The 22,044-nt window shown below is 35.9% G+C and overlaps 1 protein-coding gene across 3 annotated transcripts in view; it reads right to left on the reverse strand.

The window, feature by feature from the left end:
- Positions 1-22,044, reverse strand: part of LRP6 (LDL receptor related protein 6) — a 183,862-nt gene that overhangs the window by 62,952 nt on the left and 98,866 nt on the right. For all 3 annotated transcript variants that reach the window (XR_006709309.1, XR_006709308.1, XM_045465704.1), the window contains exons 4-7: positions 14,902-15,098; positions 13,016-13,147; positions 9,323-9,719; positions 8,015-8,186 (exon numbers count right to left, since the gene is read on the reverse strand). Coding sequence is in view for 1 of the 3 variants with exons in the window: in XM_045465704.1 (XP_045321660.1) it covers positions 8,015-8,186; positions 9,323-9,719; positions 13,016-13,147; positions 14,902-15,098 (898 nt within the window). In the remaining 2 variants the exon portion in view is untranslated. The remainder of the gene's footprint in view (positions 1-8,014; positions 8,187-9,322; positions 9,720-13,015; positions 13,148-14,901; positions 15,099-22,044) is intronic.

Genomic DNA, 22,044 nt, shown 5'->3' on the forward strand with positions numbered 1-22,044 from the left:
ATAACTGTTCTAGGAGGAGGTAAAATCAAACTGGGTGAAAGATATATTATTCTTCTATATTTTCTGTAAGTCTCAAATTATTTCAAAACGAACAGTCTCAAAGAGAAGCAACACAGCACAACACAAAAAGTACTGCATCAGGAAATCAGGAAATTGGAATTGCATTTTTTTCCTAAATAGAAAGTTATATGATCTTGGGCAAATACAAGAAGCTAGCTAAGCAAAAAGTGCCAAAGAATGCTGAATTTTAGGAAGAGAAACCTGGGACAGAAAGAACAAATGTTTGTGTGAGCATTGTATCTAGAAAACAGCTAATCTTATGAAAACTATAAACAGTTTCTTTATGCAAAAACAACTTTGCAAACTCATGAAACATTGTTTACTTACTATCTTTAGCCTAATGAAATCTACTGTGGCATAGAAGGGTTTTTTTCATATTTTAAGAATAACACTATAGCTAAAATATAAAAGCAACATTATAAATCTCAACTGAATATAAAAGCCAAGTCACTGTCAATCCAAAATAAAAAATAAATGAACAAAACAAAAAACTCTGAATAGGGGTGATATTAATTGCATAAAGCCTCTAATTTCATTCTTACTTACAAACTCTAGAAGACTGAAAGATTTCAGAAGCTCATAATTATAAACGAAATACTAAATAAATACCAGTCTACCGAAAATTTCACTACAACCAAAGAAATTCTTCTTCCTATTCTTTTTAAAGTTACTTATTTTGAGAGAAAGAGAGAGAGCATAGTGGGGGGAGGGGCAGAGAGAGAGGGAGGGAAAGAATTCCAAGTCTGCACTGTTAGCATGGAGCCCAACGTTGGGCTTGATCTCACTAACTGTGAGATCATGACCTGAGTGAAATCAAGAGTTAGAAGCTTAACTGATTGAGCCACCCAGGCACCCTGCCAAAGGAATTCTAATCCGTCTCTGAGATTTAGTTATTTCAGATCAAATCTAACAAAAAAAAAAAAAAAAAAAAAAAAAAAAAAAAAATATATATATATATATATATATATATATATAGTACAATGAATTAACAGTGTGGGAAATCTAGGAGTTCAACAAAAATAATTACAGGGCCTGCATTATAATATTCTTAGAAGGTCTAAAATTTTTTTTAATTTATTTATTTTGAGAGAGTGTGAGCAAGCATACGCATGAGTGGGGGAGGGGAGGGGTAGACTCTCAAGCAGGTTCCTTGCTGTCAGCACAGAGCCGGACATGGGGCTTGATCTAATGACCCTAGGATAGTGACCTGAGCAAAAATCAAGAGTTGGATGCTCAACAGAACCACCGAGGCGCACTGAAATTTTTAAATTGTAAACTACACTTAAAGTGCAAAAAATAACTGAAGGAGAAGCCTTTGTTCATTAGGGATAACTTTAGGAATAACTATTACACAGAATCATTAAATAGCTGGTAATAATTTTAAATTTAAATAAGAAGTTAAAATACTGGCCACTTTTAACTGCTCAAGGATTCATAAATTCCCTCCCAAGAAGTCCCAAAATTGTGGCCTTTGCCATTATCTGACTACCTACCCTTTCCAAACCTACTAAAAACAGTAAAAATAAGATCTCTGTGACCCTTGTAAAAGCATAATAGTTTCCACCTACAGAGAAATCTCTTCCTGAAAAATAATGTTTTACATGGACTCTGTTAGTAAAATATATTTACATGTTTGGCAGGTTTCAAAAAATGGCTTTAAACATTTATTTAAACCTACCAAACATGTTAATAACGAAGTAGCTTATATATGGGTCAATACAAAATATAAACGGATATTATAAGATATGGCTTTCAGTAAAGCTGAGTTACTAAAGGGGCACTTGGGTGGCTCAGTCAGTTAAGCATCTGACTTTGGCTCAGGTCATGATCTTGTGGTTTGTGAGTTTGAGCCCCACGTCAGGTTCTGTGCTGACAGCTCACAGCCTGGAGCCTGCTTCAGATTCTGTCTCTCTCTCTCTCTGTACCCCCCACCCCCCAAAAATAAACATTAAAAAAATTAAAAAGAAAACTGAGTTACTAAAGATTTAAACCCCCCAAATGCAAGTCTTCTTCAGTTAAGAGGGATTAAATGTATAGTAACTAAAGAAAAATTTAAAGAAAAAAAATATTCTAGTCATCTGAATACAAACTTCCTTTAAGCAACTCTCCCAAGGCAAAATGTGTTATCTGTTCTTAATCTAAAATAACATAGTTATTTTGTACAGTTAGTACAAAAAAACACCAGAAAATGTAACGGGAAGAAACGTAAAGATCATCTGGTTCAAACGATCTTACTGGTCAAAATACAAAGACCAGATTATTATCTGAATTATCTAAAGTCATCCAGTTAAATGGAAAATCAAACAAGAATTGAGGTCAGTACCCGATATTATAAAATGTTTCAATAAAGACCGACAGATTACAACTTTTAACAATTAAACACCATTCCAAATTGTAAAGAAGCTGATTTCTCAAGAAAATAGCATATTTAAAATCAGAACTCTTTCACTTCAGGAGTATAAAAACCAAAGGAACAAAAAAGGTAGACTGAAACTAAAAATATCTCCACACATATTAAATGGTTTTATACTAAAACATGAGAAGAAGGGTAACAGAACATTTTAAAAATTATCCAAGAGCAAGTTCAAACGTGGTCACTAAAATAACAACATGCATCAGATTCTTCTAATTTACATAGATAAAACCATACTAACTCCTAAGTAAGGCAAATAAGATTATTTGGTAAGGGTCTAGGGTTTGTGGTGGCATTTCAGGAAAGCATGTTTACACTCATCATCACGCAAGTTTCTCTCATTATATATGTGCAATAATTTTTTCAGAGCCAGATAAAGTAGAGTGCATAATGAGACAACAGAGCATATAATTAGATGATGTACTACTTTGGCTGCCGTAGATTATAACAAGTTAAATAATGTTGCTTGAATTGTACATCAAAAGGTAACTTTCAAATAGGAATTCAAAAATGTGTTATCATAAGATACATCCCAAACAGATGCCAAGTGATATAAAAGGACAGTGCCATGTTTACAACTCAATGAATATAAGCCCCTAATCCAGGTATTCTGTTGAGCTAAGGGATCTAATGATGGTGTTTATCAATATCATTCTTCAGTTATTGTATGTCAGCAACATGTGGAGAAAAAATATACATTAACATACATACATATAGTGGTGTAAAGTAGTAGAAAGGGGCAAATATTCAGGTGTTTAAGCCCATTATCTTGAATATTTCTCTGAAACTGAAAAATAAAATCAATTTTAAGGAGCACTGAATGTTATAAACTGGCAAAGATTCAAAAGGTACTTGTAATCAAAACAGCTTTATCTCAACGGCAGATGATCATATTATTATTTCTTAAGGAAGAAATTAATCTTTAAAACAAACAAGAAAAATCATCATAAATGGGCCCTTTTGTGTTTTAACAGACTTTCACAATACACAGGCCAAAGATGCCAAAGAAAGTACTTTACAAAGAAATCTGAATACTTGGAAAACAAATTCCCTTATTAGGATATTGACAAAATAGAGGAAGTTGTCATGAAGGGAAAATGTAGCCCTGCAATTTCAGGCTTAGAATATAAAATAGATCATTCACCAATTGCCAACTTTTCAGCACACATCCTATACAATAATACACTCTTTATTCAAAACTTCTTAATACTCCAAGTTCTAACAACCTCTGTTTCCCAAAGTTGTGTCAGGTATAATTAGATTTGGACAAAACTAACTACGGACATTCTCTAAAGCAGGGAAATTTATAATAAGAGACTGAAAACAAATCGAGATGACCTCCAAGTAAGTAAGAAATCTCTCTTTACCTATAACTAGTATGTATTGCTGCATCTGTCAGCAGAAGCTGAGAACTGAAAGACGAAAAAATGAAGGAAAACATATATACTAAAAAAAAAAATTATGAGAAAAATTGAACCAACGATGTCATTTTCAATACAACCAGTAATTCAAAACACAGCGATTTATTCTGTCAATCAGTTAAGTTGTATGCAATGAGAAAAGCATCCTCAAAAAAAAAAAAAAGCTAATGATAACATTCCTTTTTTATAATTTTTTTCCTCTGTGCTTATTTTTGAGTGAGAGACTGAACAAGTGGGGGAGGGGCAGAGAGAGGGAAACAGAATCTGAAGCAGGCTCCAGGTTCAGGGTTGTCAGCATACAGCCTGACACAGGGCTCCAACCCAAGAACCGCGAGATCATGACCTGAGCTAAGTCGGATCTTAACCAACTTAGCCACCCAGGTGCCCCCAACTTTCTTAACTTTTGTATAATGGCAAAAAAGATGCTTTAAACTTATAAACTATCAATGATAGGTCTTTGCTACTTAACAGCAGTTTTCCAGGCCCTCAGTGCAACAGGTGTTTTTGGCAGTGAAACCTGACCAATCAAAATAAGAATGTTAAGACACAATGTGCTTCTGCCTACTGCAGGGTCTTATGAAATAGATACAAAGGCTTATTTGATGACTGTCCTATCAGAATAATAGAAATTATCCCTTCTGATAATGCTTTCGTTATGTATTATAAGGAAGCCCCAGAACACTGTAATACTTGGGTGGGCACAGAGGTGGAGGGCGAGGGGGAGCTCAGTGCAGACAAGTAAACTAGAAGCTTGTTTCTAAAGGGTGATGAAATGATTTCAGCATAATGAATAAGAAGTATAAACAAGCACCAGCATTGTACCTTTCAAATAACACCTACAGGTAAGTGGTCAGTATCAGCTGACAAGTAGGGAAATCAGATATATCCTCACAGACACAGCCTTATCTTAAAGCATCAGCCAAAATTATGACTATCTTTTAAAAAAATGTGACACCATTAGCAATTCCCCTTGTCCTATCCTTCTTTGCAGAAGCTGGTTATAAACCTTAGATAAACCTATTTGTTCTTTCTGCCAACTCTGCACAATAAAAATCAAATCTGAAACCTACAGCTTTCCAATATATCCAACACCTGGTTAATTCACCACTTACAAAAAAATGGGAGAACCTGATCTAAGGAACCTCCACTGAAGGTGCAGATAGAGCAGCAGATAAACATTCTGAGCTCTTCCCATAAGACCCAATCAAAACACAAAAGTTTACTGTGTCTTACAATTGCTACATATAAATTTCCCAAATATCAATCTTTTCTTTTCAAATGTACTATAAACACATAAAGGGTAGTTTGATCACAAGTAAATGCAATCTTCCAGAAGGCAACAGGGCTATACAACTGTTATTTAATATTTCCTTACACTTCCTGGAAAAAGCAGCTTTCATTCTTGGGCATGACAAAAAGCTGGGAAGCTTTCTTCCATTCTTTTTTTTTTTTTATGTTTATTTATTTTTGAGAGAGCAAGTGCAAGTGGGGGATGGGCACAGGGAGAGGGGGAGAGGGGGAGGGAGAGAGAGAGAGAGGGAGAATCCCAAGCAGGCTCTGTGCTGTTGACGCAGAACCTGAAGTGGGGCTCAAACTCTAAAACCGTAAGATAATGACCTGAGCTGAAATGAAGAGTCGGGTGCCCCACTGACTGAGCCACCAAGGCACCCCTCTTCCATTATTTCTTTTTAAACTGTAGTTGATACACAATGCTACGTCAGTTTCAGGTGACTGGAGGAGTCCTACTGGGAAGATTTCTTAATAGGATGGACTGGGAGGGAGCACTGCCACCTAGCCCAGAGCAGGATTGGTAGTTAGCATCACCAGCTACATAACAAAAGCAAACAACCTCCTTAGAAAAAGAAGCACTTAAAAAATTATGTATTTTTCCAAAAGTTTTCAAGTTCACTATATTTAACCTACTATCAAGTAAAGTGAGATGAAAAGCTGGTTGTGGCAGTTGCTCCTGTAACCACCACTAGTCTCAGAAAGAGAAACTAACAGTTTTTCTCCCCCAATTATGCAAGATTAATTTAGATGGACAGCTGTGCTCTTTTCTTAGTACGCCATATACTAGAAATTTTACACATCATCATAAATTAAGAAGAGAATAACAAAACCTGCTCTATCTCCCAAATGTGTCTATGAAAAAAAGTGACAAAAGCACCCATGCTCAATTAGAGAAACTTCATCAGAATCTCCAGGCAAAGAAAAAGGGGAGGTCTTTTTGTGTATAATCTAGTGGAGGTAGATGTACCATTAACCCCAAATAATCTGTCAAAAAGAGGACAGACAGCAAACCTGGAGGAAGAGAAGCAGATCTGAAAGGCAGGTTTTTAAGGATGCTACCACTCAAAGAAGAAGGGGAGAAAGAAAGAAGAAAGTGAGGAACAAATGACACCACTGTATATATATGTACAGCTCAAGAAGACAGAACAGGCCAGAATGAATACTAATTTTACAATCTACTGTACTTACTGTAAGCCAAGAAAATAAATCCTATTTAATCAATATTACATAGTGTTATATAATGTGATTCATTTGTATTCTCCAACCCTGTCACTCAGAACCTCCAAAAATTCTCACTTTTCTACCTAAATCCCTCCTAAACTATTAGTGATTTTGAATACATATCTGTATCTAAAGTACTTAAAGTGACCTGAAGTGTGGAAAATTCCCAGCAAGAAACAAATGTTTTATTTACAATCTAATCAGTCATAGTAACCTTAAAAAGATAATACCAAGTATAGAATTTTTAAATCCCTACAAAATAATAAATCAAGTGTTCTTCCCTACAAACATTCTTGTAGGACATAGGAGCTTTTAACTATTTTTCTAAGAGTAGCAATACCTATACCCTCATGTATAGTCCATAGCTGATCAACAATATACATCTGTGAACTGCTTGGGAACGAGTATGCAGTTTGTACTCGAGCTGACCCAAGTGAAGCTAATAGCCTGTCTTAAAAAAAAAAAAAAAAAAAAAATGAAATCATAACTTTGGTCTCATTAGCACTGCCTTCTAAGCTGTTAAAGATTCAAACTCTAACTTGGATTTAAGGAGGGGGGAGGCAGTGAACCACTAACAACAGGGAGAAAATTTATATAGTCAAGTCTATGCAAAATCTCCTATTAATGCAAACCAGCTGCAAGAATAAGAGATGCAGTTTGCAGTATTTGAGCCTTGTGGAACACTAATGGGTTCTTCTATTCCAAGTTTCCATTCTGAAAGGAAGGCCCTTTAATTCATTATTCCCTCAGAGTCCCTGGTACTCCTAAGAATTACCTTTCTAAAATTCTGCAGCCCAAATTATCTATCTGTTAGGAGATTGTGTGCTGTGGCTCTGATGAGCCATTCCAAGCCATTCCTTATATGAGAAGTCACACATCCCCCACAAAGAAATATCGTGAAAGAAACTGTTTTAAGAATGTGATCCATAAGACCTCTAGCACAGCCTAACTCAAAGTTGTGAAATTTAGAGTTCACATTCAACGTCAATGTATGTGCCATTTACAAAACACTGTGGTAAAATATTCACCACTGGTTATTTCGACCATAATTCTATTGTGACTGCTACAACTTAATTCTACCATTTAGTAAATATTTCCCCAAGCTTTGGTTAATTAATCTTTCTCCTACACAGCTCATAAATCAATTTAAAAACTATTTGCATGTAACCATCTTAACACTTAATATATGACACTACCTGCCCCCAACACCAGTAACAACAAAAAGAGGTTATTTGTACACAAATGGGCTGTTTTCCTGACAGGACCACCAGCTCTTCCAGTATACATCTTATATAATATTTGATTTGTGCAGAAACTGTCCCTAGGAAATTCGAGCAGTGGCTTTATCCATAATGAGGGAAATCAGTCACGTAAGCTTTTAGGACTAGAAATAGAGGAATATCCACTTCTCATACCAGTATAGCTCAGATATCTATCAGAGTTCCGTGGAAGAAGATACATAATGCCTAGAATCCTGAAGGCTGAATAAAATTTCCATAAAAGATACCTCTGGCACCCCAGACAAGAGGCAAGAATATCTGCATCAAATTAACATCAACTCAAAAACCATTATAAAACTGGTTTTAAAATGAAAAAGCGAGAAACAAACCTCAATTTTGTCTGTTTTGGCATCTCCCCAGTATATTTTGCCTTCATCATAATCCAAGGCTAAACCATTTGGCCAACCAAGAGAAGTGTTAACCAACACTACTCGGTCAGAACCATCCAGAGCTGCTCGCTCAATTTTCGGGATTTCTCCCCAGTCAGTCCAATACATGTACCTACAGAAGTACACAGAAAATGAGCTAAACACAGATAATAAACTGTAACTTTCAGATATCCTAAAGGTGAGGTCCACCCCTCATATTCCACTGGTATCAGTTAACACCACAGAAGGGAAAAAAATAGGACTCAAACACACTCAAAAGTTATGTTTAAGACATAATAGCAGTGCATATGCTTGTAGGAAATTTTCAGATCAGTGTTTTCTAGAACTGATAATGCCTTCCGATAATAAGATTTCATTTTTAGTTATGTTTTTCCAAAATATTTTGTGCTCCTTCCCATTAATAGTCATCTCTTTTTTCCAAACTTTTTATTTATTTAAGTAATCTCCACCCCACCAATGGGCTTGAATTCATGACCCGGAGGATCAAGAGTCACATGCTCTTCCAACTGAGCCAGCCACACGCCCCAGTCATCTCTTCTTCTTGCTGGCTTGTCACCTCTGACACAAAAAGGCTATCCCAGTAGTAATATTCAGATGACAAACTGAATTCCTAAAATAACTAATTCTTTTTGTAGTGCTAAGTAACTGCTGTGGCTCCTGGGAGTTTAAGTAGCTCTAAGGCATTGATATACACTGAAGTGTAATACTTTGTCACCATGTTCACCCTCAGAGTGAGTTGCATAGTAACAAATAACATTGGTGAGTATACAGAAAGCTATGTTTCCCTGGGTTGTGGTCAGGGTGTTCTGACAAAAAAAATTTTTTTTTCAAGTCATTCATATATCTTGGGATATATAAAGTTAGATATATCCTTTACCATATCACTCTAGAAGTACTAAAAATGGGATGGAATTAAATCTTCTAGAGGAAGAGAAAGAGTTCTGAAAATAATTTCTTTCCACATTTTTCATGGTCATGATGCAACCTCGGCAAAATCTGTAGCCAACACCCAAAGTCAGCAAGTACTGACTTAATTTATAAAGAAAAACTATTCAAATCATTCAAGGAAAAAAAAACTAAGAATTCTTTAATTTTTTATTCCAATCAGTATGTTCTAAAAATGAACAGCCACTAAAGAGCTGTTTATTGAAAACCAATATATACTTCATATTGTTTTTGTCAATGTTTTTAGAAACCTGTAGAAAACAGAAACACCAGGCAAAATTTTCTATCGGCAGAGCTTCTTACCCAACCATGGGATCTAACACAATAGCCCGGGGTTCCTCTAAGTCCTCTGAAATCAAGATCTTCCTCATGGTCCCATTGAGCCTTGTTACTTCTATCCGATCAGTGCCAGTGTCTGTCCAATAAAGATTTCGGGCAACCCAGTCAACAGCAATACCATCAGGATGCGCAATTTGAGCGGTGACCACAAACTGACTGCCGGATCCATCTATGAATGAGCGGCGTATGGCCCTCACTTCATCATCAGTCCAGTAGATATAGCCTTCCACAGGATCATAATCTATGGCAATGGCATGACGGATGTCTTCTAACTGTAAAACAATGTCTGTGAAATCTGGTGTATCCAAAGAAATGCGTCTCAAGTCTGTCCTTCGGGCTAAAAGCAGTAATTCGGTGGCACCTAGAACGACAAAGTGAAATAAACGAAGAAAAAAATTGAAACCCACAGATAAAATTTAGTCTAAATAAAGAATGCAGAACCTCTTCAAGAATTGAAAAGTAAAGGGGTACAAAAGGATACTCAGGGTCTATTTAGGGTGGAAATGGAAAGTAAACATAATGAACTAGGAATAGCTTGACTACAAGGCCAAGCTCTATAATGGCTCAGCTCTCCAAATCAAGCTTTGATTCCTTCTCTATTTTCATTCGTTATATAGGTCCTGAAATTAATAACAGTTACTTAAAAGGTATAATGAATAACGACTAAATAATGACTAAGAAGTTAAGTAGTTGAATATTAAAGGAGGAAGGAGACATAGGATATAGGTCCTTTGTTCAAGAAGTATGTTTAAAAAGGTAAATAAGTCCAAGACAAAGGTCTTTTGTATCTGATGAGAATATTCTAAAAGTAGACTGTGATGGTTGTACAACTGCAAATTAGTTAAAAAGCCTAGTGAATTGTATACTTGAAGTGACTGAAGTTTATAGCATGCAAATTATATTTCAGTAAAGCTGTTTTAACAAAGAGAACTATAAGGCAATGCCTGACATAATTAAGAACAAAGAAGGCTATGGTGAAGGAAAGCAGCAGCAAAGAGAGGGAATCAGTTAACAAAACAGTGGTTAAGAGTAAGAGCTGTAGATCTGATAGAAACAGATTCAAGTTCCTATACAAACTTAGGCAAAACTTGATCTCCCTAAACCTAGTTTTCTTCATCTATCTCTCACAGGGTTGCTGTGAGGATTAAACAAGATCAATGTATGGGAGCCTGGGTGGCTCAATTGGTTAAGTGGCCAACTTCAGTTCAGGTCATAATCTCATCACAGTTTGTGATTTCAAGTCCCGCATTGGGCTCACTGCTGTCAGCACAGAGCCCGCTTCCGATCCTCTGTCCCCATCTCTCTCTACCTCTCTCCCCTGCTTGCACTCTCTCTTCTCAAAAATAAACAAACATTTTTTAAAAATAATGTCAATGTAGGGGCGCCTGGGTGGCGCAGTCGGTTAAGCGTCCGACTTCAGCCAGGTCACGATCTCGCGGTCCGTGAGTTCGAGCCCCGCGTCAGGCTCTGGGCTGATGGCTCAGAGCCTGGAGCCTGTTTCCGATTCTGTGTCTCCCTCTCTCTCTGCCCCTCCCCCATTCATGCTCTGTCTCTCTCTGTCCCAAAAATAAAATAAACGTTGAAAAAAAAATTTTTTTTAAATAAAATAAAATAAAAAATAAAAATAAAAATAATGTCAATGTAAAATTCAGGAATGCACTGAACATGTACTGGATAAATATTAGCTAATATATTATCAGTAAAAAAGAACACTCAAATTTTTATTTCACTGAGTTTTAAGTCAGATTTGCTTATGAAATGTTTTAAACCCAAAATAATATTCAATAAAAACAAAGCTGAGAATGAGAACATTAAATTCAATCTTTTTTTTGTTTTGATTTTTAATGTTCAAGTAAGGCACCAGCAAAAAGTCATCTAACTATAAAAGATAGTAAGCAAGTTGATATCTGAAAGATTGAAAAAAGATTCCCAAAGAAGTGAGTCTAAAAGAAAATACAGGTGGGGTGCCTAGGGGGCTCAGCCGGTTAAGCATCCAACTTCGGCTCAAGTCCTGATCTTGCAGTTCATGAGTTTGAGTCCCATGTTGGGTTCTGTGCTGACAGCTCCGAGCCAGGAGCCTGCTTCGGATTCTGTGTCTCTCTCACTGTCTCTCTGCCCCTCACCTAGCTCATGCTCTCTCTCTTTCTCTCAAGAATATTAGGAAAAAAATTTTTTTTAAATAAAACACTGGTATTAAGTTTCACAGCAATCTGGAATTATAGTTGCAAAAAAAAAAAAAAATATGAAGAGGAGTCAAGCTCTCAAGATCAACTTTTTGACTTGATAACTAATTATAGATAAACTTCATCTTAGAGAAAATACAGCCCTAAATACCACAGCAGGCACCAAGCAGGCATAACTGTACCATTCACTGCCTCTGCTAACTACCAAAAAGAGCCAGCCCAAACTTTGCAAACAAAGAAGTCATAGAAAGTGAAGCTGTTAATTTGAGCAAGGTGATCAAAACAGAATAGTTAACTTAAAGCTACTACACGCCAAATGTACATCTAAAATTTTAAATACTAGTTAAACATGTACATTTACACTGCTGTGAGGGAGTAGACAGACCACTATTACTAAAATAAATCCTCTGTTTTAAAGTCAGGCTACATGTTTTAAACAAAAAAGCAACATTACAAAAACCTTTTGTTTTAAATTGAAACCAAATTATTGTTTGCCATGGAAACCGCCTGACAAGAGTCAGCCAGCTTCACCTTTGACTAGGAGGATAATTTATCAATGCCAAGTCATGACAAATATCCTGTACACCAACTCAATTCCATCTCTCTGACTCCCTGACCCCCTTGCCAGGAACACTCTAACCCAACTGATATAAAGGCTTCTGCTTTTCAGAGTTAGATAAAGAAGTCACTGCTAAATATAACAATTTTCTTACTAGGTCTTGCTGGTGGCTAGAAAACCAGATAGCTAGCCATAGGGGTAAGAAAGAAGAATAACATTCTCATTAGGAAGAAAAAGAGAAAAACTGGTGTTCTCCCAAACCACAAGTCTCTTGAAATGTCCTAATTAAACATACTTCTCCAATGTGCCCTCTCTCTATAGGGGAAGTAAAGAGAGTAAGCAGAAGTAGCAGTGGTTAAGTATAGAAAGAGGTTGCTTGCTTTAAATAGTAGAAACTGGAATTTTTTTCTTCTTCTTCTGAAAGCACTTCTGTTATTAAAAGGCAATTAAAAATAGCATCCAATAAACTTTTAGAAAATTTATCTACCTCATGATAGTCTTTATAGTTGGAAGTTTAGTAAATATTGTTTCTTTCACTGAGGTTCTTTATTTTCAAGTGCAACCTACTGTTAAAAATACATTTTTTAAGAAAAGTAATATTCATTTTCACAAAAATCAATTGTGATATCAATGGCTGACATCTTGTGAAAAATGAAATAGCACCTATGCACCTAATTTTTTTTAAAAATAGCACGTTAAAAATTTAGTTGAAATACTAATTTATAAAATAGTATTAAAGAGACGCCCTCAAATACAAAACACCCTTGTTATATAACCAACTGTGAAGGCAGAGATTAAGTGACTACTCTCCCAAAACACTGTAATCTACAGAGCTTATGATAGAGAAATAAAATAAATCATACAGAATTCCAACTGCTATCTAAAATTTTTCCTTCTGGGAGACCACCTTCTTACCATCTTTGCAGGTTTTTCCATTCTCCAGGAGTTTGACCCCAGTTGGGCAAGCACACTGATAGAAAGGCTTGACTGGAGACATCAAACACAAGTGGGAACAACCACCATTATCAATTCCACATGGATTTGTAGCTGTCAAATATAAATCACACTGATTAATACCAATGATTATGGATGCCCTCCCTCACGCTAGGTACACAAAGGTTAACAACCATAACAAGAGCAACTGTGATAAACCAAATTATTACCAAATGTCATCCAGGTGGCTTGACTACCAAAACATCTGCAAGGAAGGAAATTAATCAATGAGAATTGACTTATCATTTTGTACCTTGAGAGGAATACACAAGAAATAAACAGGAGACCCCTGCCCTAAAAGAGCTTACAATCTAGTCTGTATGCCAAAATTAACAAACTAGGAAACAATATAAAACAATGAAATTATGTGCTATCTTATACATTATAGACTTTAAATATTACTGAACCAAATGGAAAATAAATCACTAAGGATTAAAGAAGAAAACTTTCATTGAAGATGTAGGACGCGACACGATCCTTGAAGAATAGGAAGGATAGACAAGAGAACATTTCAAATGTGGTAAAACTGTATGAATAAAAGCTTAGAGACTGTACACTGGGTGAGACATTAAGGCAAATAGTCTAACTGGATATTAAGGTTTCTGTTGACTAGTAAGAGCTAAACCTAAGTGAGCACAGAGAATGGGAACAAATTGTGGTGGAGGGTACTGAAAGCCAAGAAAAATAACTAGAATGTTGAAAAATCATACTGTGGAAATATTAACATGGAAAAGATAAACATAATAGACTAAAAGAGGGAAAACTGAGAAGCGGGGATTAATTAGCACACTTGTAGAAACTATGGAAAGGGATGGATTTAAATAATATTCATAGAAAAAAAATCAACATAAAATGGAGACCAACAAAATATGAAAGATGAAAGCAGTAATAACTGCAAATTCTCAAACTAGTAAAACAAAAGACCAACCGTACCATTAAACAAAATCAAAAAACAAACAAACAAAAAGGAAATTCTCTAAAATATGCTAAGCATGGGAAGAAAAATTAATACATTTTTACAAAAGGCCAACCCCTACATTTAAAAACATTCTTATGGACTCATGATCACCAGATTGCAATATAACACATTCAATATTTGACTATCTCCCCCTAAACAGACAGAACTAATACAAAGCAATGCATAATCCAAAAAACCCTTCATTTTTGGCTTTGGAATACAATCTGAAATACACTCAGACAAATGCCAGACATTTATTTATATACAAGTGCCAAACACTTAACATTCTCATATTCCTTTTAAACCTAATTCTATCCCTCTCTTACAATAAATTGTTGCCAGGAGCCAAAGCTCAAGTCACTGCAAAGGTTGACCAAAAATAGAAGCAAAACTAAGAAAAAAGGAGGGGAGGTGGAGAGAGAGTGTGCATAGAAAAGCTTAAGCAGGTATTTTATTAGGCAACCTGAGGTAGTTAGATTCATTCACAGAGGTTTCTTTTTAAGAAAAGTTTGTTTTCAAACACACCCATCTGAACAAAATCAAACACACATTAGAGAGAAATAATATAAACAAGAAACGCATTTGGGTATCTCAGTTTCTTATTTTCTCTCTTCTCTACCACCATAATCCCAGACCCAAACACAGGGCTGAGTTGGCCAACAGTGATAGATAACAAGCTACAAATGGTTTAGGCTGCTGCTTAACCCGAATTATATTTTGACATTTTTCCTATGTTTCATTCCTTTCCACTACCTTTGGATACATCCTCTCTCCTCCTGCCCTCACTAAAGCCAGACATCTGAGTGCTAAAGCTATTCCAACTTGCAATTTAAAAATCAAGATCACTTACCATTTGGCTGCCTCTGTTGGCTGAAGGCATGTATATCCATGGGAGAGAAGATGTTAGAATGGATTTCACGCAGACCCTCGCCAGAATACTTGTTGCAAGCCAAAATGGAATGTGTATTCCAGTCAGTCCAGTACAATGTGTCCTCAAATAATGTCAAGGCAAAAGGATGTGGAAGGGAACCTTTAACCACTGCCTGCCTATTAACAAGAACAGAAAAACTCAAACATTTCTAAAATTTCTTTTATCAAAATTTGATCTTGCCCATTAAAACAGTCTTACAGTCTGCAATAACACATACAAATCCCAAGTAACACATATCTTAAGGTCAAATACACCTATGAAAAATAAGTCACACAGTAAATTTGAACGTATTTTCATGGTGTCCAAAACCCCCAAGTACTTGGCAACAGGCCCCATGTTCACTACAAGCTAGCAGAGAGAAGCTCCCAGTATTAGCACTACTGTCAATTTCCACCTCTGGACTCACATCTTCCAGCCTTCCAGAAAATTCATTAGGAGACAGGTGGCCAAAATTGTTACGGCAAAAAGAAAAATCCCAGGGCTTACTCACAGTTGGCACTGTGAAATAGTTTTAAATCTGCAATAGGTTTTCCCCTTCTTGAGGTGTAAAAACAAAGAACCTGAGCCTGTTTCTTCTCCCATCATTTATAGTTTCGATAAACAAAAGTAAAAACATATACTTGAAAGGGCTTAAAAAGGTGTTCTGGTGGAGCTGTTTCTGCAAAACCCAGTCTAGCTCCAGCAAATGATCATTTCTGCTTGCTTTCTGCTATCTGGTTACTTGACCTCCACAAGTCAGGTAGCAAAAAGAACAAGTGCTGCCACAGGCATTGTGTTCATGAGACAAAGCAGACCCAAAAATCTCACAAGCCATCCATACTATACCAAAGTTAAAATAGCTTGATTAGTGCGCAACCACAGAACTTTGCAGTGTCATGGAGAATTATTAGTATACACTCCTGATTAGTAAATCACGTTCTGAGCCAAAATAATATTCAAGAAAAAAAATTATTTGATGTTTACCTAATATCAAATATAATATTTTCATAAATAGTGTGAGAGAGAGGAATGGAAAATATAAGCAACTGAAGAGAAATAAAGAGCATCACATATTTCTGTGAAGATAATCCAATTTTCAGGTCCTGGACATTACATGATGATCTCAAATACTGAGGAAGACTACCAGCATACTAAATTAAATTCAAGGGCAGTAAGATAATTTTTATCTAAGCAGAGTTAGTATCTGTTATTGCACATGGAATGGTCCTAGACTAAGGTGTTTTAAATTCAGGCTAGATTTTTAAAAAACTGAACACAAGATTAGCATGACTAGTTTACCAAACAAATTTCTATTTTAGAAACTCATCCCGATTCTGCCAGCCCACATCACCATAATTTTATCCTCCCATTTTTCTTTATTCCCTAGCAGATTACTTTTCCTTCTCATTTCCCCAAAAGAACTGTCACAATGTCAACTTCTGAGGTGGTTTCTTCCACTTTCTAAATGAATGGCTTTATTGAATTTACTAAAGTGATTATGTCATTTATAAGAGTGATATCATAGTTTAAGTCCAAATTTAAATAGGTCTACATTATTTCACACTAAAATCGACCAAAAATTCAGTATGGTAAGACATTAAAAGAGTCCTGAGAAGCTGCCAAGAAAGACAAGCAACCCAACTGAAAAATGAGGAATAGTTAAAAAAAAAAAAAAAAAACCTAAATTACTTAGCATTTCATTAACCATCTTAAAGAACTGCAAATTCCATAATCAGATCTTTGAAAAACTTTGGAAGGAAAAAAAGCCTTCTAAGTCATGTATATCTGTATATCATTAAATAAAAAGTTAAAATTCACTCTTTGAAGTAAACACAGGAAAACAGACAGGAAAAATAAAAACCTTCCCTAAAAGATACACTAATTTTATATATTGGCTGAAAAGATTTATGTATCGGTCAGAAATGAGATAGATCTGAGTTCAATGTCCCTCTAACACTTAACTACTTACACCATTTCTGCAAGCTTTATTTTATCTGCAAATGAAAGATAATCTACCCTCACTGAGTTAAAGGTTAAATGATAATATGTGCAAAAGCATTTAGCATTATGCTTGGCCCTTTATAAACATTTCATAAATAATTCCTCAGTTGCAGGATATATTTTTCAACATTTTAACATTTCTGAGATGGGGTAACATTTTACAACTGAAGTTGCACATTTCCTGTATTAGTTTGTAAATAAAAAAGTTCTTAAAATCAATATCATATCAGAGTCGAGTAAATACTAGACTGCTTATTTATATTCCCAGGATCTCACTGTGCCCAAATTAGGTGGAATGATTAGACACTCAGTAAATACTTGATAAAATTAGATACCTTAAGTGATATATGTAATTAATAGAGCTGAACAGAAAGCAGAGTTAAGAAGGCTATCATTCATTCTTTTTTTTCTTTAATGTTTATTTATCTTAGAGAGAGAGAGAGACAGAGAGACAGACAGAGACAGACAGAGAGAGAGAGAGAGCTGGGGAGGAACAGAGAGAGAGGGAGACACAGAATCCAAAACAGGCTCCAGGCTCTGAGCTGTTGGCACAGAGCCTGATACAGCACTCGAACTCACACCGTGAGATCATGAGCTGAGCCAAAGTTGGACCCTTAACAGACTGAGCCACCCAGGGACTCCTCGCTTATTCTTAACATATTTTTTGGTCATTCATTGATTCATCCAACCAACAGTGACTTGTTACTCAAAGTGGAGATAATACATAGTCTTCACCTTTAATCTCTCTGGTTGGGATTACTAAATAGGCCTACTTGGTTTCTCCCTGGAAATGTAAGTTTCTCCAAGGAGAAATTAATCATGGGTACCAAAAACAAACATGGCAGGCAAGATCAAAGTCCCATTCTTCAGCAGTAGGCCACAACAACAAGAGTTAAAAAATGGATCTCTACTATGAAGACCAAAGGAAAGAAACTGAGGCCCCTGTTGATGTTTTGATTTAGTGCTGACAACCTCTGAGTGTCATCCCTTCCCTGTATCTGTCATTATCAGCAGTGTACTGATAGGACTCAACCCCACCAATACCCCCAAGTACATGAGCCCCTTGCTATCTCTTTCATATTCCATGTTTGGTGGGTTCCTCTTTTAAATTCTGCACCAACTGGACTTAGCCTTTATAGAACACCTGCGCACTTGCATTCACTTTCTCTGTTTCTGGACCTCTTCCCAGAAAGTTGTCCTCTGCCCCTGTCTCAGAATTTCCCCCACCTGTGTGGGTAATAAATCTTTGTTTAGTCATACCAAAGTACTACTGTCATAAATTTTGACATGTGAACCTAACCTTGGAAGGGAGCTCCCATAGGGAAGTTGTTTTAACACCTAAGAAGATGACAGCAGTAGGGGCACCTGGATGGTTAAGACATGAAAAGTATTAAGGGTTGAGCGTCCAACTCTTGATTCCAGCTCAGGTTATGATCTCATGGTTGTAGGATAGAGCCCCGTGTCAGGCTCCATGCTGAGTGTGGAGCCTGCTTAAGATTCTCTACCTCTCCCCGCTCCCCTGCTTGCATTTTCTCTCTTCTCTCTCTCAAATAATAACAATAAAAAAAGAATGTGACAGTACTGGTAGCAGCACAGGTTTTAAAAAATCTCCACAAGTCCTCCACATAAAAACAGAGAGAGCGGGGCGCCTGGGTGGCGCAGTCGGTTAAGCGTCCGACTTCAGCCAGGTCACGATCTCGCTGTCCGTGAGTTTGAGCCCCGCGTCAGGCTCTGGGCTGATGGCTCAGAGCCTGGAGCCTGTTTCCGATTCTGTGTCTCCCTCTCTCTCTGCCCCTCCCCCGTTCATGCTCTGTCTTTCTCTGTCCCAAAAATAAATAAACGTTGAAAAAAAAAAAAAAAATTTAAAAAAAAAAAAAAAAAAAAAAAACAGAGAGAGCAACTCTAGGTAGCAAAACCGAAAATCCATTCACAACAGAGCTAGGCAAATATATATACATATACATATACATATATATATACATATATATATACATTCAACATATATAAATATATAATAAAATATATCACCAAAAACCTCAAAATACAAAAAGGCATGGAAAACTACCAAGAGCCATAAGATCTGATTGGCATCAGCACTTCTGCAGGAGGAATCATAAAGAAACAATAGGGCATTTGGGAGACCTAAAAACAAGTTAGGTAACAATGGAAAGCAGTGCAAACAAATCTGAGAAAGTCAGCTGACTAGGAAGGGTTCTGGCCACTCCAAGAATGAGGAAATACAATGAATCCACGGTTGGCACTAAAGGGGCTAGTGCACTTTAACCCACTATGAACTCTTAAAGCTGACCTTCCAGACAAAGCTCCATACTGAAGATAAATTACTGGTAGTAGAATGAAAAATGAGAGATGATGGAAAAATAAGGCACAGAAAAAAGTGGGAGGAGGAAACAGAGCCAGGAAATCTCAGAAAGCAAGCTGCCATATTTTGAAACACACACAAGAGTTCTGTGAAGTTATAAAAGTTATGACGAACACTGCCTTCTTTGACAAGTTTAAGAAAAATAATTATACATGAAAATAAAATAATAAAGGTATTAAGGGCAAATCCCATTTTAAAAGCTAATATTCAAGGGGTGCCTGGGTGGCTCAGTTAGTTAAGCATCCAACTTCAGCTCAGGTCATGATCTCGCAGTTCACGGGTTTGAGACCCACATCAAGCTCTGTGTTGACAGCTCAGAACCTGAAGCCTGCCTTGGATTCTGTGTCTCCCTCTTTTTCTGCCCCTCCCCTGCTCACAGTCTGTCTGTCTGTCTGTATCTCTCTCTCTCTTTCAAAAGTAAAAGAAACATTAAACATTTTTTTAAAAAGTTAATATTCAAAACAAAATAAAAAATAAATAACATTCCTACAATTAAAATATGACAGAAATATATGGCTCTAGAATAAAATTTATCACCTACTGCAAAATAATACTTTCATACTAGCCATAAAAGAATAAAACAAAATTAAAAACTTCAAAACTGAGGTGACAGAATGATGAAAGAATTAGAAGTATAAAAATAAATCACTTCTTGGGGCGCCTGGGTGGCGCAGTCGGTTAAGCGTCCGACTTCAGCCAGGTCACGATCTCGCGGTCCGTGAGTTCGAGCCCCGCGTCGGGCTCTGGGCTGATGGCTCAGAGCCTGGAGCCTGTTTCCGATTCTGTGTCTCCCTCTCTCTCTGCCCCTCCCCCGTTCATGCTCTGTCTCTCTCTGTCCCAAAAATAAAAACAAACGTTGAAAAAAAAAAATTTAAAAAAAAAAATAATAAAATAAAATAAATCACTTCAGAAATGAAGTCTAAAGTAGAAATAACACAAGAATCAACAAAAAAAAAAAAATAAGGAAACAGAAACAGAAGGTGAAAAGGAGGAATTTTTTGTGATTTTTTTTTTCAGTTTTGAGAAATAATTGACATACATCACTATAAAGTTTAAAGCATACAACATGATGATCTGGTATGCATATATTGTGAAATGATTATAATAGATTCAGCTAATATTCATCATGTAGAAACTTTTAAAAAGAAAAGAAAAAGTCTTTTCTCTATGTGATGAGAATTCATGGAATTTATTCTCAACAACTTTCCTGTATCATATAGCAGTGTTAAGTATAGTCATTATGCTGTATATTACATCCCTAAGGGGGAATTTTTAAAAATCAAAAGGAAATAGCACAAAAAAAGTTTAAAAAGTAAAAGATATGGAACACAAAGGATATGGGAGAGAATAAAATTATATTGGAGCAGGACACCAAATGGGAACTTAAATCCTTAGGAAGCATGAAGGAGTACCAGAAACCGCAAATATGTGCGTTAATACAAAAGACTACAAATAATGCTTTCTCCTTTTTTCTTTTTAACCCTTTAAACATGTAAGATCTTATTAAGCAAAAATTAGTATAACTTCATATTGGTTACAACAGAAATGTAATATAAATGACAATAGCAAAAAAGAGGGAGGAAATGGAGTTACACTAGAGTAAAACTTCTATACTTTACAGAAATTGACCCAGTATTATCATAAAGTATTTTTTGACAAAATGCAAAAAATGCACTAGAATAACACTAAAATTATTTTATTGTCCAAAATATAGTTTCAAAAAATCAGCAAAGGGATTAAAATGGCACTCCAGAAAATATCTACTTAAGGAGGCAAAAAAAAGCCAAAACTAAACAAAAAAGAAAGATATAAAAAAAAAACATCAAAATGTCAGCTGTAAGCCCAACCATATCATTAATAACACTAAATGTGAATATAATAAACACTTCAATCAAAAGGCAAAAGGCTGAACCCTTTAAATAGATACAGTTTTTCCTTTTCAAAAAAAAATACCTCTATCTATATAGACAAAGATTGTTTGACTAGGTAAAACAAAACAAGATTCAACTATATGCTGTCTACAAAAGACGTACTTTGTATTGAAACATACAAAGTGGTTGAAGGTAAAACGTTACAGCAAACAGTAAATCCATTAAGAGAGATGGAGAGGCTCTATCAGATAATATATACTTCAAGACAAAAAGTATATAAGAGGTAAAGAAGAAGCACATTTTATAATGACAAAGGATCAAATTATGAGGAAGATACAACTATAAACATATACACACATAAAAACAGAGCCTCAAACAAATGAAGAAAAAACTGACAGCAATGGATAAACAGTTCAACATTAACAGTCCAAGATCTCAACATCCTACTCTTACGTTAATAAAGTTTAGAACCGCTAGGCAGAAATGGGGTACCTGGTAGGCTCAGTTGGAAGAGCATGCAACTTTGATCACAAGGTTGTAAGTTTGAGCCCAACGTTGAGAGTAGAGATTACTTAAAAATAAAATCTTAAAAAAAAAAAAAAAAAAAAAAAAAAAGAAGAAGAAGAAGAAGAACTAGACAGGAAAACATTAAGGATATGGAAATCTGAACATTATTAACCAATTTAAACTAGCCTCTACAGAAAAGTCCCATCCAATAACAAGAGAATATACATTCTTCAAACTATGCAAGGAAGTTACTCTAGGAGAGACCACATACTAGGTCACAGAAGAAGTCTCAATTCACTTTAAAAGACTGAATCATATGAAGTA

Source organism: Leopardus geoffroyi, chromosome B4 (assembly GCF_018350155.1).
Source record: "Leopardus geoffroyi isolate Oge1 chromosome B4, O.geoffroyi_Oge1_pat1.0, whole genome shotgun sequence".
Lineage (NCBI taxonomy): Eukaryota > Metazoa > Chordata > Mammalia > Carnivora > Felidae > Leopardus > Leopardus geoffroyi.